The sequence below is a fragment of the Fukomys damarensis genome, unplaced genomic scaffold, assembly GCF_012274545.1.
Source record: "Fukomys damarensis isolate Sample0158 unplaced genomic scaffold, DMR_v1.0_HiC HiC_scaffold_5, whole genome shotgun sequence".
NCBI lineage: Eukaryota > Metazoa > Chordata > Mammalia > Rodentia > Bathyergidae > Fukomys > Fukomys damarensis.
Window position 1 is genome coordinate 5,250,045 of NW_022900917.1, and position 24,929 is coordinate 5,274,973.

General features: G+C 44.2%; 1 protein-coding gene across 2 annotated transcripts in view; it reads right to left on the minus strand.

The window, feature by feature from the left end:
• Positions 1-8,266: 8,266 nt before the first annotated feature.
• The window catches only part of Mtbp (MDM2 binding protein), a 67,329-nt gene continuing 50,666 nt past the window's right edge, over positions 8,267-24,929 (minus strand). For both annotated transcript variants that reach the window (XM_033759853.1, XM_033759852.1), the window contains 7 exons: positions 22,658-22,861; positions 19,442-19,537; positions 14,392-14,658; positions 12,731-12,977; positions 11,882-11,995; positions 8,866-8,931; positions 8,267-8,342 (listed from right to left, as the gene is read on the minus strand). In XM_033759853.1, coding sequence (XP_033615744.1) covers positions 8,304-8,342; positions 8,866-8,931; positions 11,882-11,995; positions 12,731-12,977; positions 14,392-14,658; positions 19,442-19,537; positions 22,658-22,861 — 1,033 coding nt within the window. In that variant the 3' untranslated portion in view covers positions 8,267-8,303. The remainder of the gene's footprint in view (positions 8,343-8,865; positions 8,932-11,881; positions 11,996-12,730; positions 12,978-14,391; positions 14,659-19,441; positions 19,538-22,657; positions 22,862-24,929) is intronic.

Sequence of the window (24,929 nt, forward strand, 5' to 3'; positions counted from 1 at the left end):
AGTGCGATTAAGTGATATTTTCATCTGTACCTGGTGGCCAGCTGTCCACTGGTCACAGAAGAGCGTGACCTCTCTTGAAGCCATTGTGTAGGCCAATAGAGACACCAACGCCAAGGCTTTGTGACTTGAACCACGTAGGGGAGATGAAACCGTAGACTTATTACCCAACACCCAGGCAGAGGCGTCTCGTTAATGCTCTCGATGGATAGGACTAAAGACGACGAGATGTTCCATCTCGATGGATGGAATCGGAACCGGCTGGGCTGAGGGAGGAATCTCGTTAATGCTCTCGATGGATAGGACTGACTAAAGACGACGAGATGTTCCATCTCGATGGATGGAATCGGAACCGGCTGGGCTGAGGGAGGAATTTTTGGGTGCACATTGAGTTTTTTCTTTTAAAAATGTTCCTGTTTCTAGCACCAGGAACACTGTACGATTTATATATGACCTAAATATTCGTCTGATTTTCGGTGCAGAAAGTTACGTGTATTCTAAACCTGTAACATTGCAGACTGGATTTTCTGGCGGTCATAGAGGACTGACGTTAAACCCTGCTGCTGAGGTTGGATGTACTAATGGGAAGGAGAGGCCATGAGCAATTTTTCATGTTTTTTTCCAGAAATTCATTTAATACGTGTAGGCTTGACCCCATTGCGGCAAACCTTAACGACTATCTAAAATATTAGTATTGTCCTCAAATTACTGAATCGACTGTAGTTTCAGCACAGGTGCTCACAGAGGGCTTAGGGCCCCCATGAGAAACTGTCCTCAGAGGCTCTGACACCCATCTGCACACACACATTCGCTGCTGTGTCCCTCAGCTGGCTTGCAGTACATGCAGCCTCCCGGAATTTGGAAGACTTTTTCCACAAGTTGAAACTTTACTAATGTCTAAATCAGATTTAGAACTGTAGAATCTTACTTTTGGGAAAGACCCTAAGGTCAGGAAGGACATTTATGGCCACAGTGTATTTCCAGCAGTACTACCTTTGTATATGAAGCTGTATAATTTGCTAGTAACATAGCAACACAGTGTATACATAGGACAATGAATATACACCGAGCAGAATTTTTTTCACAAGTTTGTACCATCTATCACACACACACATACACACACCACAGTCCAAGTACTACGCTTTGAGAAATGTTGACCTTGTAACTAAACTCAGGAATCTCGTCTTACCTTTGAAGTTGCTCATCCAGCCTGAAATTGAAAATTTCCCACTCTGAGGAGGCGCTGTTATCTCTCCAGGCAGGGCCCCTCCGTTTCTAGCCGGCTGGACTTGTTTGAGAGGTCTTACGTTCTTAGAGCCAAAACTCCCATCTGCCCAACCTCCAGTCTTGACCCAGCTTTACTCTGGAAAACGGTGACAGCCCACTTCCTCTTCCACATGAACGTCCTGTATACAGGACACCATCAAGGTGCAAGCTACTGCGTAATGTAAAATGAGCCTGGGCCGGAAATGGCTTCAAAATCCTTTGTGTTCATCTTTAAAGAACCCATTGACCAAGATTAGAACCTTCTGCAGTACCCAGTGATGAGGGGTGATGGGAAGACACATTTACACAGACTTCATGGGTGGTTTGGCAGGCAATTTGGTAATAGCCGTAAAAAATTTTAAATGCATAGACCTTTTGACTTGTGGGAATTTACTCTCGAGATGGGATTATACAAGTGCACAGACTGCTGTGTGAGGATCATCTTCATAGCACTGTTTGAAACACGAGGCTGAAAAGTGAGTAAGACATCAGTCGCTCCTTGAACCCCGGCACGCAGCTACATTGGAAATTCTGCAATTACAAGTGGCAGTAAGAGGACGCGACTTCCGAGTGCAAACTTGGCACGGTGCACCTCTCCCGTTCGCATTGCCACTGAAAGTGGGTTTCAAGAATCACAAGTAACAGCCCCTCGCTGGCGCCCATGGGTGATGCGGAAGCGCGTGTGTGTTAGTGCTGCATGGTTCTCACAGAGTTGGAGGGGGCACCCGCTCTCAGTATCTAACGAGCAAGGGCCACAGTTGATAGGTAGCCTGCTGGTGCCACTCTGCGGGCACCTCCCGATCCATGTTTTGTGTGTCCTTCGAGAGTCATGCAGGTGAAAATCCCATCTGTTATTTTTTGGTGGCTAATGTTCTGAGAATGATAAATAATATTTTTGAAACCTGTTTAAACAAACTTTGAATAATGGAACTATTTGACTGTGTGACCAGAAATCAATTATCATGTCACCTGGAGTCCTCTAAATTACACTACATTTGATTTCACTAGGAGAAGCAAGTTATTAAAATGATGAGACCATGTCCCAGGAGGGTGCTGCATCACATTTGAATGGTAACAGAAGAGCAGCAGGCATCTCCAGATTGGCCTTGTATTCTCCGTTCGTTTGTCAGTTGATCATAAACAAGGCCTTTTCCTGGGAGAGTGATGAGAGCAGAGCAGAGTGGGGGGTGGTGGGAAGTAAGGAAGCCCTATGGGGACAAGAGGCACAGAGGGACCCGATGTGCCCAGACCCTCTGTCGCCACCAGCAGCCAGGCAAAGAGGCACATGGACGGGAGCCTTCCAGGCCGACTCCAGCCTCCAAGGGAAGTCTACCTTGCTCTCATGCTTGGCCTGTGGCCGCGACTCTTCCTTGACTTGGACCACAGCCTGGGAATGTTGAAAGCAAACTTTGTTCCTCTTAAGAAACAAAGCCAGTTATATTTTTGGCAACTTAACAGTTCTTTGGACGAATGAAGCCTGTTTCCTCCCAAGATCTCAAAGGCAGTGCCCAGGACAGACCTTCGATAAAGCATCATTAACTGCATCTCTTCTGCTTTGTAATCTTCATCTGCGCCAGCAGGGAGGAAACTTTTCTCAGTCTCACAAAAAGGGAAATGCAATCCAAAAGTAAGCTATTTCTTTTTTGTCCAACTACAGCCTTCAAAACAAGGACTTAAAACCAAAGTTATTGCAACTTTCTTGAATTTGGCCTATGAATCTTTGGATGGGAATGAAATTGATTATTCACGCAAAACAAACCACCTCACTGTTGTTGTGCACCGCTTGGTCTGCGGAGTTCGGTTCAGGAGCTCAGACTGGGAGGGTAAGGTGCGGAATCCCCAGGCAGACTCTGGGGAGGTTTCCGGAATGCTTCTGCTTTATTTAGGAAATGCACAGGCTTATATAGCTTACGTGTAGACAACCACCAGGGAGGGAGCACGGGAGGAGCGTTTGGTTACAGGGCACTGTCTTACAGGTTGTGCAGATCCATACGTTAGTGGAGAACACTGGGCAATACCTTATTGCCTAGACATACAGTGGGGTGATTTTTCTTGGGCGAGGCGAAGGAGTCACGGACTAGGGGCGGAGGTGTAGCCTGTTAGACCCAGTGTCTTCGCACTTAGGCGACTTAGCTCGGCCTTAGCATGGCCTCCGAGCTTGCTCAGGAGACAGAAGTGCAGCACACCTGGCCCAGCCAGGCTTGAACTTCTCCCACCTCACAACCTAGGGGTTTCAACCCCAGAGAGGCACTGTGTCTACTTATTCTGCGGGTTGCCTGGGCACCTCGTGGGATGGCATTTAGCTGGTGTGTTCTTTTGGGCCCCATGGTGCCCCCCCACACACACACACGGCTGGGGGACAGGGCACCTTGGCTCTTTGGACACGCCTGCTCCTCTTCCAGTGCAATTTCCATTTCCTGATGTAGCTTCCCTCACTCAGCACAAGGTCCTAAAAGAGCAAAACAAGATCCCAGGCCCCCAAGACCAAGATTGCGGTTCACACCAGGTCCTCTGAGCCCCTGTACTGGTCAGAACAAACCGCCCTCCTAGCTCAGATGCAAGAACTAGAGGAACACACTCTGTATCTTGGTTTGAGGATCTCAGACTTGGTGGACATATTTACAGGACTGCTTCACCCTCCGTGTACAGGAATCATTTTCATTCCTCCCATATGCCAAATATTCAGGATAGGATAAAGACTGGTACAGCTTTGCCTGCTGTGAGACTTTTAGGACATACCTGTTTTTGTTTGTTTGTTTTTGAGACAGGGTCTCACTATGTAGCTGAGACTGACCTGAATTCACTATGTAGCCCAGGCTGGCCTCGAACTCACAGCGATCCTCCTGCCTCAGCCTCCTGAGTGCTGGAATAACAGGTGTGTGCCCCCATGCCCGGCTAGGATGTGACTATTTAAAATTCAGAAATTGGTGACCTAACAAAACCACAGTGACTGCCATCGTACATCTACTATTCACTGGTGAGGCAGGAACAGGGTAACTGCCACAGACTCTTCCTTTTGCTAGGGCCCAGTCTGTCGCCTATTGACTTAACGCTGGAATCCAGCGGGACTTGAGGGAAAAGCAGTTTTTCCTTCAGGTCAGTTCCTGCTACCAGAAGTTCTCCACTACATTATTCTTGGTTCTGCCTTCTGAGAAGTCTTTCTACTCCCTAAAAAATAGTCCATATTTGTAACTTAATTTTCCTACCCTGCACACTGCCCAGAAATGTGATGATCCACAGCCTCTTTTCATTTTGATATAAATTCCCTGAAAATTTACAGTCACGCTGGTGCCAAGAAAATTGAGTGGGGAAATAACAGTCATCTTTTTAATGAACAATGTTGCAACAACTGGCAATTTATATGCAAAAAGAAGAGGTTGGACATCTTTACACCCTGTATGAAAACAGTTAAAATGGGCCAGAGAGCTACATGTGAGAGCTAAAACTAAAGTAAAAAAGCAACACAGGTAACGGGAGAAAATATTTACAAATTCAATTTAGCAACTTACTAAGAACCTTCTTCAAAATGGAAATGGATGGAAGATACTGGAGATGTAACTCAATGTCAGAGTGCTGGGTTCAATTCCCACTACTGCGGAAAAAAAGGGGGGGATTTCAGCATGGTTCCTTCCCACCTGTTGGTGAAAGATTTCTGAGTAGGCCAAACTTACCAAGGCACAGAACTACTTTAAAATTTACCCTTCCAGTGGGCACATTGCCCTCCTTCGATTAGTGAGGCTGAGCATCCTTTTATATGTCCCTCTTGCCACCCTTATACACGCTTATGTAAAATATTTTTTCATATCCCTTGTTCACTCAAAAATCTAATTGTTTTCTTACTGTGGTAAGAATGTTCCATGTATTCTAGATAAGAGTCCTCTATTAGAGAAATGCACGATGAATCACTTCTCTCAGTGGCTTACATTTTCATTTTCTTCAGGTCTTTCCAAGAGCAGAACTTTAAAATTTTGAAATACAATGTATTATTTAATTTTAAGGTTTATGGTTTTTGAGTCCTTTATAAGAAATCACTGTTTTATCCAAAGGTAATAAAGAATTACCTGTTTTCTTCTTCTAGTTGTTTTGTGGTTTTAGATTTTAAGTAAAAGACTATGATCTATGTCATGTTAATACTTGGGCATGGTGTGAGGTCATGGTTAAGGTTATTTTTCCATACTGATGATGATCAGTCACTTCCCCGACACTGGACAAAATATCTGACACCCTGAACTTAAGTGACGAGAGGCTTATTTTGGTTCACGGTTTCAGTGGATATAGTCTCTGGTCAGCTAGTGCCACCGCAGAAATGACTGACGGAATGGTGCGGAAAAGGGAAGCTGCTCGCTGCATGGCAGCAGGACGTGGGGAGAGAAGGGAGAAGAGCCAGGGACAAGAATGCGCCCTTCTGGGTCACACACCCTCTCCGACCAGGCCCCACCGCTTGGCACGGCCAGCTGTGAACTCACTAGCACTACCGTGACCCAATCACCTCCCAGCAGATCTACCTCTGAGTCCAGGAGTCTTTTGGGGATATTTTAGGGCTAGGCCATAACAGGTAGACATCCACTTACTCAAGCTCTATTTCTCTGAAAACATTTCCTTCTTCAAAGGTAAGTGTGATAGGCTGGATGCCTTTAAGATCTCATTTGTTCTTCTGACCTAAAAACATCGAATGCCAGAGTGTCTGTACTGCAGCTTTATAGCAGGTCTTGAAATAAATCCTTCTGCTTTCTTCGTTAATAAAAAAATTTGGTCACTTCATGTCTTTGTAATAGTGATTAAGGCAATTTACTTTTGTGCTTATGCTGTTGCTCAAAAGGACACAACTTATGTTTGCTAAATTTCAAATGGCACTGCAAAAAGTTTATTCAAAATCTTAAAACTCTAAACATCACTTGAATATTGTTCATTGGTATCAGTTTTACAACTTGTCTTAATCCATACTATTAGTAAGTAGAAAATTGAGATCCTTGGAGGAAAGGAATAAAATGAAAAGAGTTATGAGCCTACATGCGCAGAACTCAGCATGGAAAGGTGGTAAGGCCCAACAAACCAAAGTTTGCACTTTGCCTCGTAACTTGAGTTACGCGACACTGCCCATCACAACCTTGCTGTGCTTCCCCTTCTTACCCATAGAACGGGACACGACTGCCTCACACGGCCCCTGTGAGATAACTGCACACAGTTCTTGGCAACATGCTTGGCACGAACTTAGCTATTAACCTAGCCCTGTGAAGCCAGCTGCATTTTCCCAGTTTTTAAAGGAGGGCTCCAGATTGTCCACTCCGAGAAAGATTTTTTTCCTTCCATCTGTACTCTGGGTCATTTTCATTATATCTTCTTTTTAAGAGTAAGAAAATTTATTGAGACAAAGAAAGCTTCTGTTACAAGGGGAAAAAATGAGAATCAAGACCTGTCATGTGAAGGTACAGGATCCCAATAATGAATGTAACTGTATTGTATACCTAGTTTGTACCAATAAACTCAATAAAAAGAAAGCTTCTGTCTCTTAGACAGAAGGGGGACCGGAAAGTGGGTTGCCCACCCGCACCACTTCTCAAAGGTTTTATACAGCCAAGCCATGTGGTGAGGCAGGTACAAAGTGGGACAAAACTGTAAGACCCAATGGAAAATTACAAGGTGGGCGTGAGGTGGGGCAAAACCATGACCAACCAATAAGATTACAAGTACAGTCACCACAGTAATATTAAACGGAAGGGCCAGGGATTCAGCTCAGTGGCGCCACCTCCTGCCTCAAAAGAGAAAGGTCCCGAGTTCAATCCCTGGTACCCAAAAACAAAAAAGCAAAGAGATTCAGTGGGGATCAGGGATATTTCCTGGAAATGCTGGGTTAAGACTTTGCCCCCACACCAGGAGATTGAAGCCTGTTTAGAATATCAATCACTGCTCTTTATGCACAGGGGTATTGCAGTTTCTCTCCTTTTACAATTCTGGCCCTCAGTGAATGTGTCTTGATTGTCCTCCATGTTGAATCCTTGCTGTGTTGGCTCCTTGAGGGTGGCCCTGTCTAACTGCCTACAAGATATCTAATTAACTTACCCATCTACAATATTCCCCCCTCTGAAGAAGTACCCCTAACTGCTGTGAGGGGGCAAAGGGCAAAGATAGCTCTGGCTGCTTCGAGCTGAAGAGGATCGTAGTTGTGATCAGCAGTTAGAGTTACTCTCTGGAGGGTCTATCTAAAGGCCTTCAGTAGGTGCCTGGCATTGTCATCTTGGTAGCTGCATAGCTTTTAATTTTCTAAGGCCTTCAGGAGGTGCCCCGCATTGTCATCTTGGTAGCTGCATAGCTTTTAATTTTCTGACCAGTAATCTCGTTGGGACCTCCAAAATGATATAGGGACAAAAAATAGAACTCCCAAAGCTGCTAGATATCTTAAGTGCGAGTTGGTGTTCTCTTAATTGGAGGAATTAATTCTAGGAACAGTGGAGGTTGAGAGTAGGAAAAATGTATTGAGAGAGAGAGAGCTTCTGTCTAAGAGACCGAAGGGAGACAGAACGTGGGCTGCCCCTCATTATATCTTTACTTTCACAATTTTTGCCTTCTCTTCACTTTTGATCTCAAGTAAACATTATGAGCAGTAAACGTGGTGGCTCTAGGGCAGGGGCCTGGGTGAATTTTTTGTGCCAGTATTTCTCAGGCCAATGAACACAGGGAGATGATGGCACTATCCCACTTAGGACGCAGAAATGTAAGCAGCCCTCACAGTGAAGACATGCCCCCAATACATCAAGGAAATGTTCCTATTTATTGTAATAATTACGATGACAAGAATAAAAATTTAAAATAACTTTAAAATTAAAATATAGTAAGCTGTATCAAATATAGACATAATTAAAAATACATTAATTGAACATCACCAGAACTATGTAAATACAGGATACTTATAAAATGATTTAGAAATATTCATACCTATTATTGAAAAAATATGAAATTTGTTTCTAATTCTCAAGCTAAGGAATGGAGCAGTAAACAGTAGCATCCAGACTTGTTCTTGTCCAAAAGAAAATGATTCTGTATCATTTCTTGCTTGTTTTTTCCAAGACCCATTCAATTACCTGGGAAGAAGAAATATATAATTATGGTACCTTTCTATTAAAAACTCCAGTAATAGGAAAATATTATTAAAACTTCAAAAGAGAACAGCAGAAATTTTAAAGTAAAAAGTAACATACCCATGCTTAAAAAACATTTTATTTTCCAACTACAGAACCTCTTCTGCTGAACTTCCAATTCCAAGCACCATAGTGTTCTCGGATTAAAAAAAAGATTCTGCTCCTTTTTCTTAACTTTTCGTGAAAATGTGTTTTCAAAAGGTCAGTCGAAAGAAATTACACCAAAGTTTGAAAACAGCTAATGAAAATGGATTAACTTTTCTAGTCCTTTGAATTATTTCCCTTTCTTTTATTAAGTATTATTAAGCACTATGCCTGAATCACTTTTATTATAAGCAGCTTAGAAAGTTTTCAGAGGGACGCTGTTGAAAAGACCACCACTAATGTTTACTGCACCTGTAACAGCAGCACATCATCCTGAAAGATTTCCAATGCAACGGAATGTCGTTTCTTGTGAATCATTTACCTGTGTGACATTGTTGTTTGCTGTTTTCTTCATTTCTTCAAATAGACCTCTCGAAGTTTTAAGATCCTAAACATGAAGAAAATATAGCATTTTGTGATTTTGTACATAAATTATAGAGAATAATTCATTAGTAAGCGAGCCTGAGGCTACCCTAATTCCACAAGTATCAAATGCAATGAAGGAAATATTACCAAAATCAAAGTAATATATTACAATTAACCTCCAACCTGAAAAACAAAAATCCGTCTAAACACATCCATCTAAATGTTTCCCCTCAGCTTGTACTGCCAGTGAACATCAAATCAGTCACCCTCTACCCTGGTATTTATTCATCACTGGCTTCATTATATAATCTATTTTACAGGTAAATATCTTTTTTTTCCTCTTTCTTTTTTGCTATTTCACTGTATCACAGACAGGGACAACATAGGAAATGAAACTGAATTCTGACTTTAAAAATGTAATGACATTAAATCAGATTATAAAGTTTAAAAACCATATTAAAGGGCCAGGGATTCAGCTCAGTGGTGCCGCCACCTGCCTTGCAAGTGGAAGGACCCGAGTTCCATCCCTGGTACCAAAAAAAAAAAAAGAGGGCTGGGGATTTGGCTCAGTGGTTCCAGTGCCTGCTTCGCAAGCGCAAGGATCCAAGTTTGATCCTTGGCACCAAAACCAAAACAAACAAACAAAGAACCGAAAAGTCCTTTGCCAGGGCTCCAGGCAGTGCTCCCCAGAACCCGCCCCTCCGCCCTTCGGCTGTGCCCTCAGCTGCGCCTCTGCACTGCTGCGGGCTTCACTCCGCGGCTGCCCGGGACGGTGACTCGGTAGCAGCGCTGAGTAACGGCTGTGAACCAGCTCTGGTAAATGCCACCTACAGTTTCTCCATCCCAACATCTTCCTCTCGGTAATAATCGAGTGTTCGACCAGTCAATAGTGTTGGCATTTCTGAGATAAACACTGTCCAATCCTTAGGTGATTGAGCTATGATCGGTCTAATGACTCTTTCATCCAATGTCTGCTTTCCCTCTGGTCAAACTACCTGTTTATGGTTTTCACTTGCTTCACTTTCCATGTCTATAATTCTGAGTATTTACCCTTCCCAGGCAAGGGAGTGACTAAATATACAGCAAAGGTTTCTAAGCACTGAGGTACACTGTATAATTGCTCGGTTCGGTTATTTTTCCCAGTTTTATATTTTTAACGTCTGTCTCCTCTAGCCTGCTCTGGTTTGGTCTTGCAGTTCCCATGGGATGCTCTAGGACTTCTTGTTCTACTTATGATTCTGTTCCTTTTCCAGTGAACTTCAGCTTCTAGACGATTCCTCAAGAGGGTGAGGTACGTTCTTAGACCTTCCGTGTCTGCAATACGCTACTGAATTCTCACACCTGCTTGGACTGTAGACAGGGTATAAAACAGGAGGGAACCAAAACAGGAGGTAACTGTGGTTCCCTCAGATTGTGAAGATACTTTGACCGTCTTCTAGAGCGCGGTGTTCCTGTGGAGAAGCCCTTTCTGGTTCTCGGCTCTTCACATGAGTCACACCGTGTCCTGCTGTGGAAGTGGCTTTGCAGAATGTCCTGGAGGTGTTCCGCTGACAGCAGGAGGCATGGAACCGCACTGTGACACAGTGACACGGTTTGCCGCAGGTCTTCACTCCCCAGGCTGACACACTGTGTGTCCTTCCCAGCAGGCCTCAGCCCTTCTCTTCTGGGAAACTCTGGTTACATTTCTGACAATTTTCTCTCCTATTACGCACAAACTGGATCTTCTGGATTAATCCTTCACTTCTCTTCCACTTTTCAGTGTTTTTCTCATTTGATTCTAACTTCTGGCATTATTTTTCACATAATCTATACCATGGATTTCATATTTTCAATTTGAAGAAGATTTTGTGTTCTGTGTACTTTTTTGTCAGCAGCGTCCTGTTCTAGTTTGTCCACTTTCTGGCCTCAGTCTTCTGGCAGCTTCTGTGAAGCCTGCTACTCCCCGGCTGTCTGGGCACATTTCCGAGCGACACCAGAGCACAGACACCTTCTCTGTGCAGAGCTTGTTACACGGCGGGCTGACTGGGTGGCCAGCTGGCCTTTGCTCTACAGGCTTCCTGTCCCGTCTCGGAGCTGGGGAGATCATCGTGAGCCGCAGCCCTCGCAGCGCTGGCCGTGGGAGAGACTGCGCAGTGCACCCTGCAGGCCCAGTGTGCCTGGAGGACCTGCACCACTTTCCTCTCATCCCCCCGGCACCGCGTCCAATGCCTCCCCGGTGCCTACAAATCCCGAGCACCTCGGAGACCCACCTGGGTCTCCCCACACTCCGGCTCTTGGGCTGTGACACCTCCTGGCTCCATTTCACAAACCACATTTCCACCGCCTTTCCTCCCCTTCCCTTGCTCTCTGTCACGGTGCTATTCTGCTTGAGAAATTTTAAAGAGGAAGGGACCTGAGCGCATGCTTAATGGCAATGTAACCAGAAACCTCTGTTCACATGAGAAACTTGGAGTGTGAGGCTGACACCTCCTAAGTTGGAGAAAGCTGCTTTGAGCGGCTGACCTGTCTGATGCCTTATAACGGAGTGATGATGGGTCCCCCATTGGAAACTGGGTGTTTTCACAGAGCCCGGTACGTTTTCACCACATAGAATAACAATAGTAAAACTGTCCAACGAATTATTAATGTTCAAAGCACCAACTGAAGTTGTTAGACTTGTTAGGGGGAAATACTGAGGACTCCAGGTAAAATCAGTTATCTGAGGACTAAAATCAAATAAATAGAAAATTCTTTTGCATCATTTTTCTATCTCCATTTACAAAAATCTAGCAACAATTCATAGGCCGTAAGAATAAAAATAGTCATTTAAACTTTTTTTTTTTGGTACCACGGACGAAACTTAGGACCTTGCACTTGGGAGGCAGGAGGCGGAACCACTGAGCTAAATCCCTGGCCCATTTAAACCCTTTTTAATTAAATAGGAACGTTAGAGGGAGAACAAAGTGTTGCTGTTAGCAGAGAGGACGCGGGACCTTCAGGTAGCACTTGGAGATCTCGAAGAGCCGCTGGCTGCAGGCAGGGAAACACATGTGCGTCTCAGTGACACCGTGTTTCCTCAGGGCCTCCGCCACCACTTCTCTGAGGACCTGAAAGAGAACACGACATAAAGGGACAGTGAGACCTCTGGAGAAAGGACAGACATTTCAACCCCGGAGCTCATCAAAACTGCACTGTGACTCCCACTGTCACGCTGTTACCACTGTTACCAAGACAGGTAAGTCACTGAGACCGCAGTGGAAGGAAAGACGTCTTTACCGCTGACGTGGGCACATCGGGCACAGCACGATACAGAGAACGGCTGGGGTGTCTTACGAAAGGAATTCAAAGTAGGAGTTCTGAGTTGAGCTCTCAGTACGACAGTTACACAGAACGGGTATGTGTTTTTTTAATCATGGAAAATTTCCAATAAAGCAGTGTCCATTTCCTTTTGGTTTCTCTTAACTTGAGATTGCCCAGGCCCTTCACACTGGTCCATCCCCAGCCCTATTATTATATTTTATTTTGAGACAGAGTCTTTCCGAGTTGCTAAGCTCCCAAGTCTGGGCTCAAACTTGTGGTCCTCCTGCCTCAGCCTCCCGGAGTGCCGGGATCACAAGTGTGCAGCGTCACACCCGCCTGATTCCCGCCTTGCTTTATCTACCCCCTAGCTCGATTCCTGGCTGATTCTGTTTCACTTGTCCCCTGCTCACCTCGCCCACCGTCCTTACTCTGAGCGATTATAAATTCTAGACATTATTTCATTTCTTCCTAAAATCTTTACAAAATTCAAATAAAGAAATTTCTTCTCATGTAGAACATGAAGGATGAGAAAAAGTCTTTACCCGCGTATGCTTCTGCGACCTGGACTCCTTAGTTTGCCTGGAAGCTTTTGGCTGGTGCACACTTTTCTGACCAGAGCCGGCCTCTCTCAGGACTTTTGGAGCTCTGCTGCCAGGACGGGGAAGGGAAGGGCAGGCCACGGCTGAGGGCTGCTCCGGCTGTGGCTTCCTGGACGTCACTGCGTGATGCCGGCGACCGCTGCCCCTTGGCTGGGACAGAAGAGAATCTGAGCTGGCAGATTTCACGAGTCTACAGCAAGAGGAAAATCAAGAGCACAGATGACGGGAAGCCAGTGTGCTAACTGCATCCGAACGAGCACACACTCAGCAAGAGCAGAGTTGCCTGTGCTCTGCCTCTTGTAAGCAATCAGCACTGCCTGTAAAGCTGTTCCTCCAGTTCTTCAAATGAGTACAACGGAACACTGCGTAGCAACCAGCATTTCAAGTACTGATACTTTTCTAGTAAGAGATTATTTTTCGATAAGGTCTCTCTACGTGGTCCAGGCTGGCCTCAGACACATGGTGATCCCCCTGCCTCAGCCTCCCGAGTGCAGGGATTGCAGGGCGTGCTGCCACGCCCAACCTCAAAGAGGGAATTTTAATAAAGGAGCCCCAACCAGTCTCTGATGGTGCCTATGCCGCTAACTGCCCATGCAAAATGAAAATCAAGTTAAAAAAAAAAACACAAATAAAACTTTTCAATGTGTTGTTGTTTCCATGTTTCTAAAATGTTTACATCTGCTCTCAAGACTCAAGGATGCTGTTTGCAAGAGCGGCTCCTCTAGCCTTCCTTTCTCTCTGCCAACAGCAGCTCAGAGGGCTTTCACTTCAGGAACACAGACCTTTTTATTAGTTCAGAAACTAATCTATAGTTACAAAACACAGTCTCTCAAGTGTTACTGTTTGCTTTCTGTGTTTATCTCATGTAAAAAGTACCAGGAATTTATAAAGTTCTCCTAAAACTCATTTTGTTATTCCGTATCAGGGAAATAGTCTTCTACTATTCTTACGTGTTCAACAAACACATAAGTTTCATTTTCACCTATTCTGCAGATTTCTGAAGGTTTACATACAGTAAAAACTTAAGCCTTGGTTTGAATACGAAGGACCCAAATTTGACAATTGTAAAGTATATAAATCTGATAGAAACTAGTGTTTATTTCACAAACTTCTCATCTCTGAGCACCTATCTGAAGATTTGAGCAGTAGCAAAAGATGTACCTAAAAAGTTCCACAGGATGCACTAATTATGTAGGCACGAAAATCACATTTTCTGTGGATCAAGTGGGTTTCCAACGGTGCCCACGTGGGCGGGAAACTGAGGCAGAGGCAGACGTGCCAGCAGGAGGGGGCCCCTCCTCCCCCGCGGCTGTGCACCGGGTCTGTGGGGTGGGGTCCCCGGTGAAGACCCCGCAGGGCATGGGGACACCGACGGTCCGCCAGCGCAGAGAGCGAGCAGCAGGGCTTGGGGCCAGCCCTTTTCCTTCACAACTCCTAAGCACATCATCCACTGCTCACGGTAAAAACAAACTTCTTAGCATGAAGGAATTAATGTAAATCTACGCAGAAAGCACCGAACATGTAAAAGACTAACCGGGAAATCAGACGCCCACCCCAGTATAACGTGCTTTCTGTCAAGACACTATTTTGGCCCTCGGTGTCACCTTTTCGGGGACCTCCGCTTCAGGCGGGGCGTCTCAGGGCCGGGGCCCGGGCCCAGCTCTCTCCGCAGCGCTTCTCCATCGGGACCGCTCCTGGGCTCCGCCGGGACCGGAACGGCAGGCGACGCGATGGGGCTCAGCACCAGCACCGTGGGGCCCGGAAAGCCATCTCTGGTGCAGGTCGTCTGTGTTTCGTAACGAATGAGACGAGACTGCAGTTCTGAAAATCCCCCGTCTCTCTCCAGAGCCTTCCGGTCATCCAAGCAGTATCTAAAAGAGAAGGCCAAAGACGGGGAGAATCAGAGCCGCTGCGAGGACAGCCGGCTCCTCCGTGCCACAGAAAGGCCAGACCTCCACTCCCCAAGTCCTCCCCAGCTTCCCAGCCTGCTGGGAGACAGAGCACAGCTCCTTCCGCAAGCTCCGTTTCTCCAGTCTGCTCCCCCAGGAGGGCACAATCTGATTTCTCTTCCACTGTGTGTCTGGCCAAGAGATTAAGTTAGGCCTCTGGCATACTTTCAAGATAATATAGTTGCTGCTTTAATACTTCTTAAAACTCTAGGAACCACTGATTTCTCAGCACGACTGATCTATGCCAACGTGAAATGCTGACTTCCCTTAAGAAGGGAGTTTATTTTCCACACAGAGATTAAATGAGTATAGAAGCATCCCAAACTGGCTTACGGAGCAGCTCAGTGCATCCTGACTTTCACTAAGGCTAAATCCTCGTCCGACTGACAGGTTTTCCTTCAAACCCTTTGGGTGTCTGTCGATCTAGTTTCTAGCTAAATCTGATTCAGGAGTCAATGAAATGTTAGCTCAGCAAACGCTTCCAGGTTTAAAGAATCTCCTGTTGTTAAGTGCAACCAATAAGCACATGGGGAAAACCACGAGTGAGAACAGCCACCTCACAGAGGTCTTCTGCTCCGTCCTTCCTGAGGTGAGGGCGCTCCAGGGAAGCAGGCCTAGTTTCACACACATGGGTGCTGAAAAATGAACTCCCTTCACCGTCCTCTGTCCTCTTGCCCCTGTAAAATCCCAACATGGTCCCTAAAATCAGATTTCTGAAGTTCAGCCTTCAAGGAGTGGGTCATTACGTAAACATCTGACTGCCGGGTAGAGGTTTTAAAAACCTTCTCTCCATTGTGACACACACTTGATTTCTGAGAATCTGGACTATGTCTAATTCAGGCTGCCAAACCCCTGGACTTAAACTTGGGCTCCTCTGCTTATCAGCTGTGTGAGTTTGGCTGAGTGAATTTATCTCTGCTTCCTTTGTCTGATGTACAAAATGAGATACTCAGCACTCACAGCCTTATCTGGAAGAACTATTGGGAGGATTCCTTGAATAGCTAACAGAAACCTTCAGAGTCAGTGCCTGGAACACGCTGCAAAACGGGACAAATGCACCCTGCCCCTGCTATCACCATCATCATTACGTTTTTTCTATCACAGCACGTCTTATAGTGTGCTAACAATAGTGTCATGGCCAGAATTTAAGTCCAGCGTGGTGACCGCAGAGCCTGACTTGGGCACACTCTGCCTTCTGTACGGTACACGATCATCTGAAGTGGTGACCGACAGGAGGCCGCACACTGGAATCACCTGGGGAGCTACTCCATGTCACAAGTTTCGGATCTGAGTGGTCCGTGGTAAGAACTAGTCACGGGCATGTTTAAAAAGCTACTGTGTAAGACTCTGGCTATGTTAACGTTTTTGACTGTTGGGATCATCTTGTCGCGCACATGTTTATCAGAACATCATGTCACACACACCACTTAAATACACACGACTGACAGGTCTGCCAGGCCACGCTGACGAGTGGGCAGGACCGAAAGCACCCGCGGGCTGACGTAACGGCTTCCTGCAGCTGGTGAGAGCACCAACGCTTCAGTGAGATGTTCACTGAGGGCACAGGAGGGACTAGGACCCCCACACCTCAATTCTCCAAAATTCTTTCTCCAGGCTATCACCTAATGAAATGTATTTCATTAAAAATCAGCAGCAGCGATGAACGTTACTGATGAGTTTTACTTCTGTCCTAGGCAAATAATAAATTTACGGTAAGATTAAGGACCACGAATTTTCTAAAAGGTTCTAGGCAAGAGGCCATGTAAGGGCTGATTAGGACACGGGAAACTGGAGGGAAGAGATGCATACTTTGATTGTGAGAACACTTTTCTACCCTAACGTTCTAAGATGCAGATGTTCTGCTTCCAGTTGTCCCTTGATCACTGCTGCTCCTCATGTCGCCCCTCGACCAGATTCCGTTCACTTTCACTGCCATTTGAAATGTCCTTAAGATGATTAGACTATGATTTGCCATGGAAACAAAAAGGTTCCTTGTAAACTAGAAAAGAAAGAGCATTCCAGGGCAAGGATTTGATATTAGTGAAATATTTACTGTGCGATGAATGATTACAATCTCGTCTTTTCTTATACAACAATAACCAAAAGTTTTATGGGTCCTAACAGAGAAAAATGTCCTTAAGATAACAAAGCTATTTTTGCTCTGTAGCTGAAACGACAGATAAGATCCTGTCTACTGTGGGGCGGGCAGCCACAGTGCGTTGAGGGGAAAACTGCCAAGTCTTCTGGAATGGATGAAAAACATTTTCAAAGCAAGGAGAGAGGCCAGGTGTGCCGGCGTGGCTGCCACTGTGACAGAGGAGACTCACTTGCTGTTTAGGGAACAACACACTTTCCCATCGGTGGTGTCTGCCCCTCCAGGAGAGGGAAATGCGTGAAAAAGAAGCCAACAGTGCTCCCTTGTGCTTTAAGACACACGGGTTTTCAGTTAACATCTTTGTTTCCAAGTCCTCTCTTATATCAGAGGAGAGAAGGGCTTGGGGGTTGTCAGGGCCCACAGCAACAGAAGGGGAAAAGCTGTCCTTGTAGCTAACACTTCCTTTGCGCTTTTGTTTCTGCTCCCTTACATGGAGTAGACACACCTCCGCTCTACACACCCAAATCTTCTAGGAAACATGTCTGGGCTCGCGACACTGCCACCCTAGGTTTTGCTAGTCCTTACTTCAAGGAGCATAAATTTATAGGAAAGAAAACTGAGTTCCAGCTGGACTGGGTGTGTGTTTGATCACGGAGGTGGGCAGGACGGAGGAGAGGGCAGGAGGATGAACACTCCGGTATTATGAAGGAGTCTCCTGACATCCTGCAGACTCACAGTAACAAATGAATTATGCCCGCCAGGAGAGAACCCCCAACTACAACTTCATTTAATCATTCAAAAATGAATGTGAGGGACGTATCTTTTACAAATTCCATAAATTTATAGGGTCCCCTGAAATTCTTCTATGGTGAACTAAATAGGAGGAAATAAAAAAGCAGGGAGATGACACTCAGGATAAACAAACCCTAAATTACAGTATTTGGGGAAACACCTGAAATACAGCCATGTGACAGGTGCCCCAGCCAGCTGTTTCGACAGAATTACCGGAGCTGGTTTTATTCAAATCAATGCTTGGATGAGTTTATAGGACTGGAGAAGCCAAAAATACATTTGTCCTGGGGTAAATGTTTTGGACATGTAGCAAAGAATATGTTAATTCCAGTACATTTTCTCAGCAGGGAGCCCTATTTTTCATCACAATAATATAAACAGTGTTTACTGGTCCTAACTTTCATGCAAAATACTTTAAAACCCCTATTTAGGTCCCTTTAATAGATTTGGAAGCCCTAAAATTATCAAATGAAGTGAAGAATAGACTTTTGCTTTGCAAACAAAAAGACAGGTATGATATAATCCTATCACGTGGCCAGCAATGCAAATGAGTTTTACAGGTCACAGATTAAGGGAGAGAAGTTTTAAACATATTTCTGGAATCAAAGTAAAGAGAAAAGTGAAATCAAGAATACAAGGAACAAAGTCTTCATTCTATAGCACAGTCAGTAGTATCTTACATGAAGACATTAAAAAACACTAATAGAAGGCTATCGTTTAGAATAAAAGAAGTGACCGTCGGGGAAATGAAAACCAAATAAATAAAATAGGTATTTTGAAAAGTGAGACTGGAGATACGCAGTATCTTCAACAAAGAACTGGTTTTCACTACAAACTTTTCTGTAATGTCTAATCAGTAGGTCTTTAATAAAATTAAAAGGGCAGAAAATTGAAAAGTATATGAAAGTAATATAAATATCCAACAACAAAACAGTAAAATAAATAAAAGGTTTTTATCCACTCAAAACAGACATCAACTACCCTGCTATGATTTCTTGATTTGGTCTCACTGCAATTATACATTATAAAACAGTATTTATTCAAAAACAAGAATGCTATTTTCTCTTCCTAGAATCTGTACCTCAATGAAGAATCGAGCTTTATATTATTTTAATTTATGGAAAATTAGTATAAAAATAATGGTTCACTTTCGGAATGTGAAAAATTTTGCAAATGGAAATCAAGACCTTCAAACCCCAGTGTAAAATCTATCAGTGGCAAACTCCATTTCCTGTCTCCAAGAGAACGGCAGGTAGGCACGACCCCCGAAAGTGCTAATGCCACTAAGCAAGAGAATCCTTAAAATGGTCAATTAAAATCCTACAAAGAAGTACATATGGGCTGGGGATTTAGCTCAGTGGTTCCACCCCCTTGAGCTCAAGGACCTGAGTTCAATCCCTGGTATCAAAAAACAAAAAACAAAACAAAAAGTACATATGATTAACATGTTAAAAAGGGAATACATTCTGTCTCCTACTTTCTAAGCAATTGCAATGTAATCAGTGACCAGGATGTTGGGGCGGCCGCAGTGCAAGCACACATTAATAACGCAGAAACCAAAATAATGCTGACTAAAGTAGCTCCTAACTAGTAAGAGGTTGTTTAAATGATGCAAAACTGTTAAGCACCAAAGACCCATTCTCTTCAACAGAAGGTAAAGAGTTTGTGTGTGTGCATCGCTATCTTTGTTTTTAGGGTTTTGACATGCTTTCTCTTCAGTTCTGTCTCAGATTGTTACTTCATCAGTTACTCTTCACACTCTCAAGAGAGAAGCTCTATGAACAATGGCCAGAAAGGTGTAAATAAACAAAAACTCACTCAATTCCATGGTAGTGACACCCTAAGGCTTTTTCAAAAGGTAAGACCCGGAGCTTCCGAGGACTAAGTTCTGGTGTCAAAACAAAAGTCTTGTCCCTGAAATAAAAAGAGTTTTATTAGTATTTAAGGTCTATTTCGTGACAGAGAAGAGTCTGAAGACCCAAACTTGACTTCCTCCCCTCCATCCGAATTTGGGGTCCAAGGTCACAGAGGTGCAGCAGAAAGCCTGAGGAAGGGGTAGGGGCAGGCCAGGGGCTCTGCCCCTTACACAATCCACCCTCCAGTTTCTGACTCAGGGTATAACTTACTACACAGAACTGTCCTGGGGAATGGACAGATCAGCACAGAACAGAAAGTGCTTTGTAACGAAATCTCAGGAAGCTGTATTATTTTTTAAAGTTTTTTTGTTTTGTTTTGTTTTGTTGAGGCAGTCTCCCTCTGTAGCCCAGGCTGGCTTCGAACTCACAGCAATCCTCCTGCCTGAGCCTCCTGAGTGCTGGGATTACAGGCATGTGCCACCACTCTCAGCCTAAAAGTTCGTTTTCTTTCGTGGTGAAGTGCATTCATATTTATTCATTTAAACAAGAGAATGATTAAAGCTGACTTTTTGGCAGGGGGATAATTAGTTAGCTTGAAACTCTGCTAAGAACAAAGTCTCTACTTCCCGCCATAACACGTGTGGGATTCAGATCTGTGGTTACCCGAGCGTGCAGTTAGCGTGACCTCTAATTTCTGAGGGAGCCACTTTCTTCAGCTCAGGTGGCAGAGACAACCTGTGGACTTCAGCTCTTCTCAGGCAGGTGTGCAGGCAGCAGTGTGCAGAAATGATCCTATGTGAAGGTTCATAAAATCTGCACTCAACCCTCCCTCACCCCAGACACTACGGGGACTTGGCACAGTGCCGGGGGGTAGAGGGTGGGGCCGCTGCAACCAGAATTCACTCCCTGGGTTGTTCTGCCTGAGTCAGAACCACTGCTCTAATGCAGTCCCAATGTTCAGAATTTGTTAGGTGGATGGGAGGATGCTCTGCAGGTGGCTGAAAGTATCAGGGAGTCCGCATTCAGGAGAGGCGGAAATGCTACACAGAACAGCAAAGACATACGAGGGCATGGAGAATACTGTCATACTTGCTGTCACAGTCCCCGCCTATGACACTGGGAATGGAAACAAAACTGCTCTTCTGCCACTGCAGACAACAGTACTATGGAAAGCACTTCAAATTATTACATTAAAAGGTAAAGCATGTGCCAATTAGTGAATCCTAAAACACAGTCTTCATATTCTAAAGTACCTATTCAAGGGGTCCCCCAGAAAGTCACTAGTAAACTGCAACAACCCTAGTGTTTTAATGACCGTCTGTCTAGTGAAATGAATAAGTGCAGAGAACAGGCCGCTTTCCGCACCCAGCATTTCCCTGCTCTCCTCCACGGTGTTCTCTCTCACATCAAGCCCGCCCTCGCCCTCCTAGCATCTTATTTTCTTAAGTAAGTTTCTCTCACAGCTTGCTCTAAATGACACATTAGTGGGCATGTGCGTGGTCACTGTTGGCTGTCCCTGGGCACAGGCGGGCATCGAGCTTGCCCGGCCTTTCACCTGCCTCGGGGACAGCCCCTTGCTTGGGAGAGGCACACAGGCCCCCGACTCCACCCAGAACCTCCTCCTCCAACCGTCCGGTCAGCAGAAGATGCATCTGGTCATGAACGATGCAGCCCCCGCTTAACATCAAAAAACTGTGCGAAATGTCCCTAAATAAATCACCTGGGAACCATATGACGCGTTACCCTGTCCTGCATTTGGAAAGACACTGTAATAAAAAGCAGGTACCTGCATAAATACATGACTTGGTTTTGGCACACTTGTTGGGCTGCTGGTTCATGCTTAATGATTTGAAAGGACAGTAATACATTAACTAGGGGGAGGGAAACCCAGACTACGGCCTTAATTCAGACAAAATGGGGCTTCTGCTCTCTTACAGCTCTGAGAAAAGGAAAATTATTCCAAAATTATTTAATTGTTACATCATTAAGTCATTAGGATGCTTTCAAAATTGCTCCCTACCTCTCCCCAGTGAACACACATGAAAGATGACACTTCTGTCACATTATTTTTGAGATACAACAACCTTCCAATTAATCTTCTTGAAAATTTACTTTCAGAATCAGAAGTCATCACAGTATGATTCAAAGCAAGCTTTGTAAAACAAATTAGATGTAGAATTTTTAAAGCCCCCCGGGAGTTTTTTCAAAATAATGGATTAACAATTAGAATAAAATTGAGTAAAGAGAAAATGACTCAATCTTCGCAAGTAACTAACATCAGAATTTTACTTATTTTTCAGTCAACTGCAGCAACATCAGCATCTGTTAACCAGTAACCCAGAGGAGTTGTCTTAGAATTGAAATTAGATGTAAATTATTTAGATTATTCACACAAACGCTGAGGTCTTACTGGCTGATGTTACAGTGTCAAAAGCCTTTTTTTTAAAAATTAATTTTATCGGTACATTTTAGGTACACAATAGAATGACCTTCATCATCGGAAATTTGGACCTTTACATAACAAATCTTGGTTCTTATTTTTTCCCCATCCACCTGCCCTCCTTTCCTATCCTCTCTAATTAAAAGGCCCTGGATTTTGCTAGTATTAGGCGTAACTAACAATGATAATGCCAAGTACAGGCGAAATCCAAACTGGCCAATAAAAGGAAAAAGAATGAAAAACATTTACTTGGAATTTGAAACAACTGTTTCTGAAAAAGTACTGTCCTTTGTATGTACAGTAGGAGCCACTGAACTCTACTATGCTCAGGTTTCATTATTTCTGTTTCCCTTATACTCAACAGTACAAACCTGTAGGGCATTTGGATCATAGGAAAAGTCAAGATCATAGCTGGGCCTAGCAGCACATCTTTGTAATCCCAGCACTCTGGGAGGCTGAGGCAGGAGGATTGCAAATTTGAGCCCAGAGTGAAAAACTTAGCAAGACCCCATCTCAAAATATAATAGTCAAACATAAAGCTAAAGACGCGGTTCAGTGTGAAAGCCCCACTACCACTCCCAACCCTAGAAAGCGGTGAGAAAGGCCAACTGGTGAACGCCGGAAGCAGTCTCAATTCTGCCGAAGCGGCACAGAGCATCAGCTACCTAAAAACGCAGGATGTGGGCTGGCCACAGATTCCTACGTGTTGGGGATGGACACCCTACATTTCCCACTCACCGCTTCTGCGCGGGCAGAGGCTGCAGGTCCCCCAGCGGCAGCCCGTCGGCGGTGAAGAATTTCAGCAGCTCCTTGGCACCCAGCAGGCCCGAATCACGGGGGCCCTCTTTATGGCCCAGCAACTGCTCCGACGGACGAGGTGATGGAGCAGCTCTGGAGAAACAATGCTCCCCAGGTCTAGTAAAGGCGCGTGAGAATTCACCCCTGTCAGAAAACGTGATAGCCAGAAAAGCGCACAAGGAGAATGGAAGAATTATTAAGCGAAACAATGAAGTAAAATCTTTGCGAATCATTTAGTTTCAGACTACATTTTCAAGACATCTGCAGGCAAACACTGAAACTTGGAGATGCCACATCAACAACTCTACTTAAATAAAAAATAAGCATAATTTCATTACTTAGAAAAGACAGTACGTTAATTATTCAGAGGTATGAGGTTACCAATTCTACAAAATTGAAATCTAAACTCTGGTGTTTTGAAATTCTGTACTGATTTGTATAGATTCCTGAGGGCAAGGACTGAATATTTCAATATTCTATGAATTTGAAAGATTATGTAAGCACATCCATGAAACGAGACAGTAACGGAATACTTCCTCCAAGGTCTCTGTGGCTGTGATGACGGCATTCTGAGCACCCCCCGATCGTTATTACGTCTGAAATATACACAGCACGGGACGCTACACTCTGCAAACTGCTATGCATGCAGTCTGCTCTTCATCCTGACAAATTTCCTTAAGAAAGATGGAATGGGTCTTATTTCAAAGTGAAGTAGCATAAATCCTTTATGAAATGAAAATGGAGCCTAAAACCAATCATTCCTGCATTTTAGCTAAAGAGATAGGTCACACCACAGACCTGGGGGGCACAGCTACTGAACATGATGCTCAGAACTGGACTGACTCCAAGTCTACTGTCACCCTATAAGCCAAAAAAGAAAGTTGTAAATACCGAAAAGTAGAGGACAGTTTTATCAAGCACTCGGTTACTGTCTACCATAGCTCTGTCCCTATAACATAAACTATTCTTTTGCTGGGCGTGGTGACACACACTTGTAATCCCAGCACTCTGGGAGCTGAGGCAGGAGGATTGCAAGTTTGAGCCCAGTCTGGGCAATGGAGCGATGCAAGCATAACATAAGAAATAAACAGGGGACTGCGGATGTGGCTCAGTGTGAAGGCCCTGGCCTCAATCAGCACAACAAAACAAACAAATCTTTCAATACTTGCACAGAAAACTGATATGATAAACTCATATGAATTTATTTCCTGTTTATTCTGTTACTCAGAATGAGCATTTTTATTGATAACCACATGATTAAAATACTGACATGTTTTAGAATCATATTTCTATACATTAAGGATAATGCACATACTGACAGTGGCCCTTCCCCTTTTTTATTTCCTTAATTTTTAAATTGAAAATATAAATCTAATAAAACAGCCAAACAAGAAAAGCCTCAAATGTATTTTCTGAACTTCATTCATACTCCGAGAAGGCAGGAAGTGCATGAAGAGTTTAATTTAATTTCTGTAGGCATCCTCTCTAATGGCGACTTACAAAGGCCTCTTAATGAATATGACTCTCAATCATTTTGCAGACTGGATGAGCGGCGAAATGTACAATTTGCATTTATATAGAACATGAGCACAAGGATATCAAAGCCATTTAAAAGACTTGCTTGAGATAAATTACACTACCAAGATATGTCTTTGATTTAAAAAAAAATAACAACACTGACAATACTTAATTGTGCTCAGCATTTTCAAGCTCGGAAGCTGCTTTTTCATAAATCCTCTCGTTAAGTTTTCACAGTTTTGAAGCAGACCTGGGATTTTTTTTATCCCCAATCTACACAAGAAACAAGAAAGTCATACAACTGGCATGGGTCTAAAATCAGATGCTGAGCCTGAAATTCACTGAACAACGACACATCATTCCCTAATTAAATTTGTTTTAACACAAAGCAAATTCTAAAAAACTTGCGACCAGTTTTTGCCTACAAACAGGAATCTGATTCCGGAGTTCTGATGTGTTTCCGCTGTGCACATCAGTAAGGTGTAAAAGAAGAGCTCCCCAAAATTTTCAGACCTGTAATCGCTGCTCCTAATTGACGACATGACTTAAAGTCAGGAACCAGGGAAGGGGAGTAGGAGAGAGCAACGTACCGATGGGGGAGGAGAGAGAAGCGGCACAGCAAAGAAGCTATAGGAAAGCAGCAGGAACACAGCCCTTGGATGTTTAGAAAAGGAAAACAACCCAGAGTCCAGGT